General features: G+C 39.9%; 1 protein-coding gene across 2 annotated transcripts in view; it reads right to left on the minus strand.

Annotated features, from left to right (window-relative positions):
* Positions 1-12,904, minus strand: part of LOC108236275 (AT-rich interactive domain-containing protein 1B) — a 156,158-nt gene that overhangs the window by 99,652 nt on the left and 43,602 nt on the right. For both annotated transcript variants that reach the window (XM_017416831.3, XM_017416840.3), the window contains exon 4: positions 3,085-3,186. In XM_017416831.3, coding sequence (XP_017272320.1) covers positions 3,085-3,186 — 102 coding nt within the window. The remainder of the gene's footprint in view (positions 1-3,084; positions 3,187-12,904) is intronic.

Consider the following 12,904-nt stretch of genomic DNA (forward strand, 5'->3'; position numbering starts at 1 on the left):
GCCCCCTTCTCTCCCCCCCTCTCTCCCTGCTTCCTCACCTCACACTCCCAGACCCCACCCCCAGCTCTCACTCTGTCTTTCCACATGGCTGGCCATCCTCTCCCATGTCCCAGAGGATGGGAGGCTGTGCAGCAGCTTGGCAGGCTGTCAGGGGAACGCAGGAGAGCTGGGAATATGTAGTGACTGGAACAGGGGTGGCAAAGGGTTGTGGAGGCAGAAAGGAGGGGGGGGGTCTGAAAACCTTCGGTCCTCACCTCACTGTGGTACTGGAGGAACTGCTCTTGGCCTAGCAACTTAAGGCAAAAGATACAAAATACTGATGTAGAGAGAGAGAAAAAATCTGATCTTTCACTTGTATTTATTCCCGAACACAGAAATAATCACTGCCACACACAGCTGGAAATAACAAGGCAGCAGCTGACATGGCAGCCAGTGCCAATCACGCAGTCTAGCTCGAACACAATGCCAGCAAACCAACATGTTACCTTTATTGACCCGCAATTGCACACATCCTGGGGAAATCAGAGCAATTTTGAAAATGGCACCACTCAACCGAGAAAAGCATGATTCCATCAAGTCCCTGTGCAATCTAAGCAGTGATTTCTGATGTATAACAAGAGAAAAAAAGATCAAATACAATTTTGTTCAAAGTTACGACCTTTGACTGGGAAAACTAAATTGTATTTTTTATAATTTCCACATACAATCAAACCAGATCTGCTTGCAACGACTTTACAGTTAAGGGAACAAAAATAAACAGGTTTTTGCCAAAAGGATTTTACGATGAACTATTTTTTTTACTCGAAGGTCGATGTTTTCTCTTGAACGAGCACCTGATTTGAAGATTGAGGGGACTGGATCAAGAGACTCAGCAAGCTGAAAACACCAAAACAAACTAAAATGTTAGATTCTTATTTTTTTATATCTTAGTTTGGTTGTCCTCAGTTTAACTTTAGTATGACTTGTTTTAGATAAGTTTAGTTTAGCTTTTTACATCCTAGTTTCACAGCTTAGTTTTTTTAAATCTGTTTATATTACTTTTGCTCATTTATTTTATTTAGATTATCTTAGCTCATGTTTTAGATAAGTTTAGCTTTTTATAATATTGTGTGTGTTTTCATGACGACTTTGAAACGCCTTGTTGCTGAAAAGTGCTATTTAAATAAACTTGACTTGACTTAACATCAATAAAACAGGAAAAAGTTGACCAGAGAGGCTGGTCAATTTAAAGAAAACACTATTCACTCAAGTTTAGATATATTAAAACTTAACTGGAACAAGAAAAGACTGGATTTTATATTATATTTTATAATACCTATATTAAATGTGTGCAAGTCGTTTTGTATCTTCAGCACATTAGATTTTAAAAGATCGAGAGGACATTGTGACTCTCTGTTGTGATAAGTCACTGAAGCAGTTTTCCCTTTGGTCTGTCTTCAAAAACTCCCGCCACATCACACAGCAGACTCATCCCAAAACAAAAACATGACACTTTGCCGACCCGCTCTCCCTCGCTCCTGACAGAAAGAGAAGGGAGAAAAGATGACAGCAGCTTTAGATCTGACATCAAACGCAGGCGAGAGAGTGAGAAAGAGAAAGAACGAAGGAAAAAAAAAAAAAAAAGAAATCGGTTACATCTCCACCGTGACAGCTTGCTGGAAAAGCTCGGCAAATGCCGAGCAATTTCTCTCTCCTTCTCTCCTTCCCCTTCTATCTATCCATCTCTATCTCTCTGTGTCTCTCTCATCAAAACTTGCTGCCGATTAGGATCTCGGGAAGCCTCTGGATGGGATGTGAAAACACACAGAGAACCCAAAGGGTAAAAAAAAAAAAAAATGCCAGGATTAAAGTGGTGAGGGAATATGGGGTGATAGTGGTGCTGGTTCAAATAGATCGGCCCCCACGCGACTGCAGTGGCTCCTCGCCTCATCTTGTTCTCTCGCTACGGATTCACACACTGATACATCAAGGCCATTTCTCATTATAGCATCAGGAGGGGGAAAGAGCTTTCATGATGCTACTTTAGAAGGAAAGACAGGGTGGGAGAGAGAAGAGGGGGTAAAGAGTGTGGGAGAATGAAAATGAAAGAAAAAAGGAGCTAAAGCAGATGACATACTATTAGTATGTTAGGAAGGAAAAAACAAGTAAGAGAAGGAGTAATAGGAATCCCTTGATAAATGATAGATAAGTCTGCAATTATTTGAAACAAATAAAAGTCAACCATCAGTCAAAACAAGCAGACTTTAAAAGCACCAGTATATGTAGGATTTTATGACTTAGTTGAAGTTCACGCACTTAATTTAGCTTTTATTTTTTGCAGCTTATTCCCTCACTCCTGGGGCTGTTTTCCAAAGTATCTGGTAAATTAAACTGCACGCACCTCAGGCAGAGCCAATATTTGTGACCATTTGCAAATGTCTATTTATTCTATTTTTGAAATTGCTGAGAAGCTGTTGGGAGAGAACCGATGATTAGTGCAGCCAAAAAAGCCAGAGCAACCCTCATACTGTAGATCAGCCTGGTCACACCAACTCCTCTCAATTACTCCTCCAGTCAAGCTGTTTAATGGTTTTTTAGCTCGCCCAAATTCTAAGAGGCTGAGCATGTGGGTTTTGCATGTGTGCAGAGGGGAATGTCTGTCCTGATGCATATGCTTCTCTAAGCATGTGGGTGTATGTGTGAGTGAATGCACGGCGCTTGGACTACGAGATGATACATGTGGCCTTTCTGCCATCGGCATGAAGACCAGTCAAAGCACAGATGTAAGCTCTAAAATGAGCAGTCAAATCCCATGAGATGTCAGACAAAGAAGCGGGTCAGGGGGTCAGCAGAGGATTCTGATTTGACAAAAGAGCTTAAAGCTCAACATTGCACAGTCAGATTGAAATACATTACATATCGCGTTGGAGGAAACTTCTTTATGGTGGTTTGATGACATGCTGTGCGATGTTTGTCACTCTTGAACAAATTAAAAGCATTTAGGAAGGTATGTGATGCAGAAATGTTCCATCCTACAATGTGATGTTATGTCTTTGGTTTCGTTAATGCTTCGCATTTTGGTGGACAAAACAAACAATCACTCACCGGCAGACTGGAGGGGCGGTCGTGGGGGACCCCATCCTCACCAGTCTTCCCAGAATTCCCTGGAGCTGGACCTCTGATATTGTAGCTTTCCTGCTGGGCCTCCTAACAAAACACACACACACAAAAGAAAATACATGAAAGGGATATAAAAGCAGGTTTTTAGTCATTTTTGAACACATGTTATGGTTCAGATTAGTGACTGCTTGGAGAAGTTTGAGTCCAAAAAGTAAAAATTGCAAAAATTGTATATTTTTGTCTACATTTTCAATGGAAATATACACAAATAGGGTGGAATCTGCTTCAAGATCCATTCACATTTGCTTTATATGCACACATTACGTTGCTAATATTTCATAAACAGTAAGGGTTTTTAGAAAAATTGCAGGATCACAAATTTTACATGTGATGGCAGAAAAACATGCTTCAAAGGAGTCGTGTTACAACATATACAAACAGGCTGAGAATAATTATTTTATGGCTAAGCAGTAAAATAGCATGCCTCCAGGACATATTTGTTGCATTTCTTTGACATAATTTTGAATCTAGAAATATGTAAATACATGATTATACACACAAAAAATACAAACATTTTGCATTGTTTTTTCTAATGCTGCCGTATATCAGCAAGTTTGCAGAGTATCCATTTCTGGTAACATCAGATTAAACGTCTCTGACAACACCTACTTCTAAAGGTAACAAGAGTGTTAAAGAGATGAGGAAACAGATTGGACAGTTAGATTGTGTTTTGGGTTTACAGGCCTGTGATAGACTCCGACATTTCCAGTTAGATGGAGTCACAACACAAAAAGACAAGCTGGACGAGGAAACACACACATGCTGTTACAGTACATGCAGACTGAAAAACCATTCAAACTATCAGCACACCATACCCACCAATTCATTTCAACTAAATCCCACCCACTAATCCTCCAAACATACACACTCACATATAAACCCACATCAAGACGCGCACTCAGTCCTATTGTTCAATCTAAGTCATTTTCTTTCCCTCTGTAATCACAAGCCTATCTAGTGTAAACCAATTTTCTCTCCATTGTCGGAGGTGTTGCCCTCTCCATCTCCCTCCCTCTGTATCTCTCCCTCCTTTCCCTCTGCCTCTTCTTTTCATTCACCATGAAGGTCGTTCCTCCATCATGTAAAGCGTCGGCAGCACAATGGCAACTTGTTAAAGAGCTCTGAGTGGAGGGATTAGTGATAACTGATCAGCGAGTCGCGGCGAGAGATCACGCGCAAGTGCCTGCGCACAAAACCAGACACAACATGAATACACACAAGTATTTGTCGCGCGCACACACATACGCAGTGTCTTGAGGTTTTTAGTTTCAAAATCCACCTCTCCCCACAGTTTGATTTCTTATCCGTTGTGTGATTATACTGTAGCAGGTGGGCAATATTCCTGTCAGCTAGGTGATATCATTTTATAGCGGGAGATAATCCTTCACAGCAGGAGATGTATTATGTGAAAACTGATCTATTATTAACTGTAAAACCATTTGTGGATTCAGGGTATGAATGATGTAGAAATGATCAGGACCGTTGAAGAGTTCATTTCTTCAGAATATGGCCACATTTTGCAAACTCCATTAATATAAAGACATAATATACATGATATAATGATATATAATAGGCACATATAATAAAAATGATGTATCCATGCATTTATTGCAATGATCATAAAAGTGCAATGATGCTAAAAATCCCCATTAAGTCACATCTTACACGTAATAGTTTGTGTACATGCCTTGAGCTGTTTATCATCCATCAGCCAGAATAAAGTTTATCATTCCCCCAAAAATCAATTTAAAATATCAATAAGTTACCCTGCTCTCTGGGACACATATAAATTTGGTTTTCAATTAAATGTTTTCTTGTATTTTAGGTTTCAGGGAAGCTGATGTGGAACAACACAACACCAAAGAAACTTAATGACAAATAGTTAGCTTTGTAGAAGAATGGTCCACCTTTCTAATTTCTCCTTTCGCAGGAAACACAGGATTAAACTGAGTGATGTAAACTTTAAATGCCATTTATTACCTAAAAGTCTAATCCAAAGAATGTAAAATGTAAAAAAACAAAAACAAAACATGACTTGGATGATAGTGGCTGAAATGCGAAGCACACAGAGTGTTGTAAGCATCTTGATGAGAGAAGAAAATGTGGGTTTATCGCTACAAGACTGCAAGTTTTTCTAATATCAAGCATCCGTTTAATTCAATAAAACTAACTGCATTTCATTAAAGTGATTCACTGATATGTTGTTTGTACAATTGTTCCTTAAAATACAACATTTGTTTAAACAAGTTTGTATTTTTTTTCCTCAAGATTTTCATGCAAGCAAAACTAATTAGCTCAAATAAAACTATATGTCACAACAATACCAACTTTGATTACTGTAAATGTGTATAAATACAGTAACTTGACTGTATTCCTCCCTGCAGGCTTGGTTCATTTCAGTGTATCTGAGGAAAAACAGCGCTGTGTAACTAAATGGTGATGTTGGCTTTTAATACTCCGTGTAGGTAATTAGTTCTTAGGTCTCACTTGTTAAGGAGATCTTAATCTTGTTTAGACATCAGGAAAAACAATTTCCATTTCAAAAAATAAACACAATGAGGACAATAAAAACAGTGGCCCCGAAACATGAAAACATGAAGTATTAATCGTGCCTCATCTGCTCTCTTATTTTAATAACAACTTGAAAAAAATAAATGATCAAAGACCCTCATAAACCTATCTGAAAGCCAGGGGGAACCCCCGAAACAACTGGATATGGTTCAATTACAGGATCACATATCATCATGGAGGTGGGTGGGTGCAGAGAGACTCCTAACAACAGGACCACAACATGGAAGCAAAGGTTTATTTTAAAGAAAGCTACGTTAGTTTCTTTCCCAAGCCTCTAAGCAAGGTTTGTGTTTGTGTGCACAGGGGGAGCCTTTTATTACACGGTCGGATGTGTTGTGTTTGAAGCAGAAACTAGGTCCACAGACAAATACACCTCCGCAGGTAAATAAAGGCAAAAGGGAGGAGTGATGTGAGGAGGACACGAAGAAGGTGTGTGCTGGTTTTCTGATGAGTGGACACACATGTGGACACTTTCAGCTCACAGAGGAAAAATGCACACGCACAGAGACCAAGAGATGGTGCTGACTCAAGTTCAATATTTACACAGGCATGAATCTCTGGTGAGTGTGTGTGTGTGCGTGCATTTTGCTCTCTGGGGGACTTTGCTTTTGAGTGTGTCAAAGTGAGGTTGGCTTCACATCGCCGTTTGTGCTCACCTTCTTACATCATAAAAGTTAAATGTATTATGAACACAGAGCAACAGGGTGGGGGCTGTGAGGTCTGAGAGGCAAAAGGAACATAGGAAGAAAAAAATAAAAGGTGGTAAGACTTGCAAATGAGCAAAGAAGGAAACTAATGAAAAAAAAAAAAACTAAAGCGAGAGCAAAAGAACATCAGAGGCAAATGAAGGAGTGCTGCGAGTGCATCCTTTCATTTGAGTTTTTTACAGTCCATTGTCTCAAAATCCCATTTACAGCTAATTTAGAAGCCTCTAAAATACACTCCACTCCATACCTTAAGCCTAAGGCCACAGCTAATCCTGTCTTCACACACACCCACACCCACACACACACACACATGGGGACACTCATTCATCCTTCACGCTTTTGAAAAGACTTCATCTTGGCATAGTAGAAGCAAATGAAGGATATTGAAGGAAAGCGTTTGAAGTACATGGGGGAATGCAGGAATCAAACTGTGAGTTAAATGCTATTAGACAGCTGTGTAGAAAGGCAGTGTAATATTAGATTTGATTGAATAGATGGCTGCTGAATGTGGTGTAATATATAGAGCCGGAGAGGTTTTATGCAGAAGTAAATCAATATTGCACCACCTAAATCCAGCCGCGCAGGAGAAGGAGTCAGTGAACAGGCAACATTCGGAAAGCACATGTGTGTCGCTGTTGCACTCAGACTGTACTTTTAAACTTTGGCGTACCTGCTTTTGAAGGTAACTTACATCATCCAGCTTTTAAGTCAGTTGTGATCCAACGTCTGCACATTTTGCTTTGTTTACAGCAGAAGAGATCAAACAAAGAGTTGTCGTCAATTAGCAGACTTAGCTTACAGTGATAACCCGAACAGCAATCATGGCCAAATCAGTTCCATGCTCTCTTTTTTGGGGGCTCACACCTCATTTCAGATTGTTTTAGGCTGTTTGCAGTCTGAGCTTCACAACTTCGTATTCAAACAGGAAGCCAGGTGAAGTGCTGCCTCGCTCTGCCTTTTTCAATTGTATGTCTTGGAATAAAAAAGCGGCGTAACTGGCATGACAGGAAGCGAGCGTTTGATGCCACCGCCTGACAAACAGAGAGCAGCCAGAACAAAATTCCCAGATGTTGAGTTAAGCTGACTTTGACTGGCATAAGACTTGATCTTTCTTTCTCTAACTGTGAGTAACAGATGTGCCTTACAGAAACAAGAACTCTCATCTCCTGCTCTTGGCACTTTTTCCTAATTTAATTTTACATAGAAAAGTCAGAATAGTTGCCACATGTCAGCAGAAAAGTAAGTCTTCTGGTTAATTTTTGATTAGTTTTTATTATTACAGGAGTCAAATTACTAAAAAGCCTATTTTTGCTACACTTTTGTTTTGGCCCCAGCTTTCCCTCAGCATCCCATCTCTTTCTCCTCCACACCTCTCACAGCTCTTTTTTCTCAAATCATCATATTCCTTATTCCTCCCACCTCCACTTCTCTATCTCCATCCCTTTCTGAAGCTTGATTCTCTTCATCAGCAACACATTCATATTCTTCTCTCCTCATCCTTCCCTGTCTCCACTGCTCTTCCCATGATTACCAAATGAATTAGTCATCCCCCTTTTTCCCCTGCACCTTGGCAGATGCACATCTCTGCAAAATCTCATGCTAATGCCATTAATATTCATTAAAAATTAAGCTTAATTGCATGTCTTTAGGAGAGTACCCCATATTCCCGCAACACACGCTATTTCACCTTAGTTGTACCCTGAACACCAAGCATCCACTTTGTGCCACATTACATTAAAGACAGGAAGTCTGCCTGTTTATGTGGAAAAATATACACATTTGTAAATACACATGCATAATTAAATGTGCAGGGTTAAGTCTTTGGAACAAGACACTGTTTAAAAAGCGATGCACTTTGTTTCTGATGGTCTATTTTTGTGACAATGCTCCACTTTCTGCCAGTAATTACAATTAAAGGGATCTGTTTTTACTTGACTTTGGCTGAGCTGTTAACAAAGAAAATGTGTTAGGAAAAGAGAAAAAAATGTCATAAAAACACATAATAGATGTACAAAAAGCTTCAGAGAGAGGGTGGGGAGAAAGGCATCCATATGCAACACCCCACATTTTCCATACGTGCTCAGCTGCACGTCTGAACCAAAGTGCACAACAAATGAGGCATAATTAAAACAATAATCAGGATGTGAAGAAAGGAGGTTTTAACATTTATGTGAATGTAGAAAAAAAAGCCAATCAGTGGCTTCTTAATACAAGTGCGTTTTGATTATTGTTTTAATTTTTTCATTTCATTTTTTAAATATTTCTAAAGCAATCCTGCTTTTTGTCACTGTTCCTCAATGTAACTGAGAAAGGTGACCATTATACGGAAATAACTGCATATGAGGGGATGTCTGCATGTGTATGTGTATATAACACTGAGCAGTGTGTGTGTGTCGGTGTGCTTCCAGCCTATCTTAATAGGTCCATTTGTAGCAGGGCCTGTTCTAGTGCTGTGTCCTTCAGATTGGATTCTATCTCAGCAATCCCCCTGACCTTTAGCACAAAGAGACTACAAGAAAGGACCAGAGCTCTGACACACAATGCGCACACACAAACACCATTTGTGTGCACACATACCCACAAATAAGCATTCATAGTAGCCAATAAAAAAAGAAAAACACACACATGCTCCATCCCAACCTCACACGGATATGTGTGCAGGACTTCCCTTAGGGATGATGTCAGATGGAGCTAATAGTGTTAGCTGCAGCTGCCACTGCCAGGCCTTTTTATTTTTATTCTTCAACACAAGCTAATCAAATAAAAGGCAGCCTTTGTGCCATACAAACTTCACACACTCTTTGAAAGTCCCTGTCACCACCAAACTGTCCGCTCATTTACTTCAACTCCTTTGGCACAACGTTAAAGAGGACATCCACCCAAACGGGAGTACACCCACATGACTTCTGCACAGAGGAACGATAGCACTGTGTTGGCATGCTCGACTTTGACCGTGACATTTTTTGGGTACTTTTTCTTTCAGGAACAAATGTAGTGGCATTTCCTAACAAATGGCAGCTAAATGAGGCCCCTAGGGGGCTGCGCCGCAAACTACCTCCCCACCACCACCCCACACACCTTTTTTTTTCTGAGCCATTATGATTGTCCTAACAGTTCCAAAAACACCTCTCTCATTCTTGTTCATTTGCATTTGAATTGCTACTCTGCTGCACAACAACAAACATAAATCAAAAACGGAAAAAAGGGACAAGAAAAAAAAAAAAAAAAAAAAAAACAGCGACGGATTCTGGCCGAGCAATTAGCGAGTGTCAGTCAATGTAAAGGTAAAAAACATGCTAAATTGAAAACGTCATCTCACACACATGCAGACACACTATCAGGTACTCGTGCACAAAAATAAACTGACATACTGCATACAGTTTACATACAAATATATATTTATTTTTTTCAGTTTCATCATTTAGCTTTGGTCTGAAAACTCATCAGGCTTAAGTGCTCGTCTGCAGTGGCCAATCGGAGTGAAGCAGGCCTAGGGTTGCCGTGGCGATACGCGGGGACATTTAGAGGACTCCGATAAACTCTGCCATTTAAAAGGTTATGACAATTAACGCGGCTCTCCACAAATTACCAGTGCCAGACCTTTACCCACGGATGTCTCTCTCCCTCTTATCACCTCGCACCCAGCCTCACTCCGTCTCTCTGCCTCCTCCTCGCTATCTCGCCACATGCCCTCCATTCTCACAGCCTCTCCTTCCTCACCCCCCTCCACCTCCTTTCCTCTGTCCACCCCCCTTCCAAGCCGGCAGCACTTTTATTATCCCTTTAATTAACAGACTTCTTCACTTAATATTCAAATGCTGACCAATTAATGACATTGAACTTTGGGTGCCCCACCCACACACCCACAATCCATGCCCTCACGACACACACATCTTTGTTTCAACCCACACAAAGTCCTATTGACTGTCTCCTCACACACACACTTCTTCCTGTCTCTCATTTCCTCTGTTTTGTCTCCTCAGCCTCCCCACCATCACCAAGGTGAGCTCCCATTTCCGTGTGATTGAAAGCGCGTGTGTGTGTGTGAGGAGGGGGCGGCCATGGTGGCTGAGGCAGCAGAGCAAGTATACGGCGAAGGGGTAATAAAGCCAGCGGGGTGAGCCGCAGAAAGGCGCGATGGCCTTTTAATTAACCTGGTGTGATTAAAAGCGGGGGTGGTGGAGGGTGAGGAAAGGGGCCTGCTGCTGCAGCTGGTTGGGGGCTGAGAGGTGACAGACAGGAAATAGGAAATAACACTGGAAGTAATGAACGTTACAGAACCCAACTCATGTACCTGGGTGTGGGAATCCTATAGCTTTATAAAGCTTCTATTAGTGGCTGAGTTTTTAAAAAATGATAATCATTAAATACAAAAAGTTTAAAAAAAGAGTTTTAATCTCTGGTACTATCTGCTTCATTCCTGGTGGTGCTACTATAGGACTACGACTGCACATTTCTGGTCTGTGGTAGATACAATACGTATGTCGATACACTGACAACAATCCGATTGATTAAAAATACATGGGCTGGAAAAAGTTTAAGATGCGATAAGATTTAGTATTTAGAGTATGTTCTACTATGAGTTTAACTCAACACACAAGATTTAATGCAGTATAACAAAACCAAGGAATGTTATTCAAACTAATTATTTACTGCTTAATAAAAAAAGACCTTTCATAAACAGATCTTGTTTGAAAATTTCAGAAAATCTGACTCAAAATTAATACACAAAAAATTAGGCTTGGTGCAAAGGTAATAAACTTTTCTACATTATAAAGAATGAAACATAAGTTAACCTTTATTTTCCTGGAATATTACTTCATTCACATTGCTTTAAGCACATTTTCAGAGCATTTGTTGCTGTTTACACCAGCGCTGCTGCAGTTCTCCTCCTGAACTGAAGGTGTTGCTAAAGAAAAAAACAATACTGTTGTAAGAAATGAAGAGAGGGGATCTGTTCTTCAGACACTAATGCAGCAACGCTTTAACTTTTCTGTAATTTTTATAAGGGATGCCTGTGTGTAAAACCTGCTGCTGACTTTTAAATATTAAATGAAACAGACTTTAGTAGTACAGAGACCTAATGAATTAATGCACCTAGATATAAACCCAAAACTTCATGGCAGTCACATTGTGCACATCCGTGAATCAGTACAAATAAATCTTTACATCCCTATAAAAGACTGAATATTAGAGCAACTCTTAAGTAAATAGTGGCAGTAGCAGTAAAGCTGTTTATCTTGTTGCTCAAAGTCAAGAAGTTTTTTTTTCCTTCATTTTTTCACGTTTTCCAGTTTCAGTTTTGAACAAATTGTTCTTTCTGTGATGACTTTGCAACATTCTGATATATTTTGCGTTGTTTGTGGCTGTAATAACAACAAGATGGGAGTTTCTTGCGACTTCAACAAGCATGTTGTACATGCTATAACTTTGACCAGCAGTTTGAGTTTTTCACAACTTACCAACAGACGTGGAATTAAAAAATATGTGGCTAAAAACTGTATTTGAAAAGACCTCTGAAAACTTGGTGTTCATTTAATTTCGAAGCCAATTGAGAAAAACTGCTCTTTGTGGCTCGGATGTCAAACCACAAAAGAAGAGATGTTAGATTCTGAAAGCCATCAACAATGGTGCAAAGGAAAGTCGAAACTGACAAAATATTCTAAATTTGTTCTGGTTTTAGTGAAGCTTAGAAGGTGAGCTCATTTCTAGATAAAAAGCAAGATGACAGATGTATGTTTTCAAGCTAAATTGCTTTCATTGGTTTACAAAGAAAAGACATTTTGAAGATGGACTGTCTTTCACAAAGTTTTACACCTAAAAAGAATGCAGGTAAAATTTACTTACATTTAAATTTTGACCTGCCAGCCTAAAAGAACCCACTACTGTCAGCCGACCCAAGTGGAAAATGTGTATGTTGCAGCATTTGACCCCACTGAATCAGATTCTGTCCATGTGGTTCCCTGTAAAGTGAGCATGTCTCCTCCAATCAGCTCAGAGTTCATCTATCCTAAAGCACCGGTCCCCAGAGCCTGCTCTCAGACAGGAAGAGGAAATAGTAAAAGTCAATAGAGGAACTGGGATCAGTTTCACACAGGAGAGTGGAAAGCTACGATTTAGTATGAGGAGTGAATCTTATGAGGATTGGCTTCCTTTTCCTAAAGGCAGGCAGTCAAACTCAAACACCTCTACTCACTCAAACAGTTCATAATATATATATATATATATATATATATATATATACACCGCAGAGTTTAAATAACACTAAAACAAGGCACGGCTAAATTCTGTTAAATGTTATTACTTTATAAACATCAGTTTAACACACCGTTTCTCTGTGAAAATTAAATGGAGTGTGCTCTAAGGAAAAGCTGATCAAAGGCAGAAACATGTTCTCACAACATTATGAGTTTAGGTCTGGCAGTTGGCCAGTGTTGCTTTTCACCTCCCATTCTTACTGCACACTC

The sequence above is a fragment of the Kryptolebias marmoratus genome, linkage group LG10 (assembly GCF_001649575.2).
Source record: "Kryptolebias marmoratus isolate JLee-2015 linkage group LG10, ASM164957v2, whole genome shotgun sequence".
Lineage (NCBI taxonomy): Eukaryota > Metazoa > Chordata > Actinopteri > Cyprinodontiformes > Rivulidae > Kryptolebias > Kryptolebias marmoratus.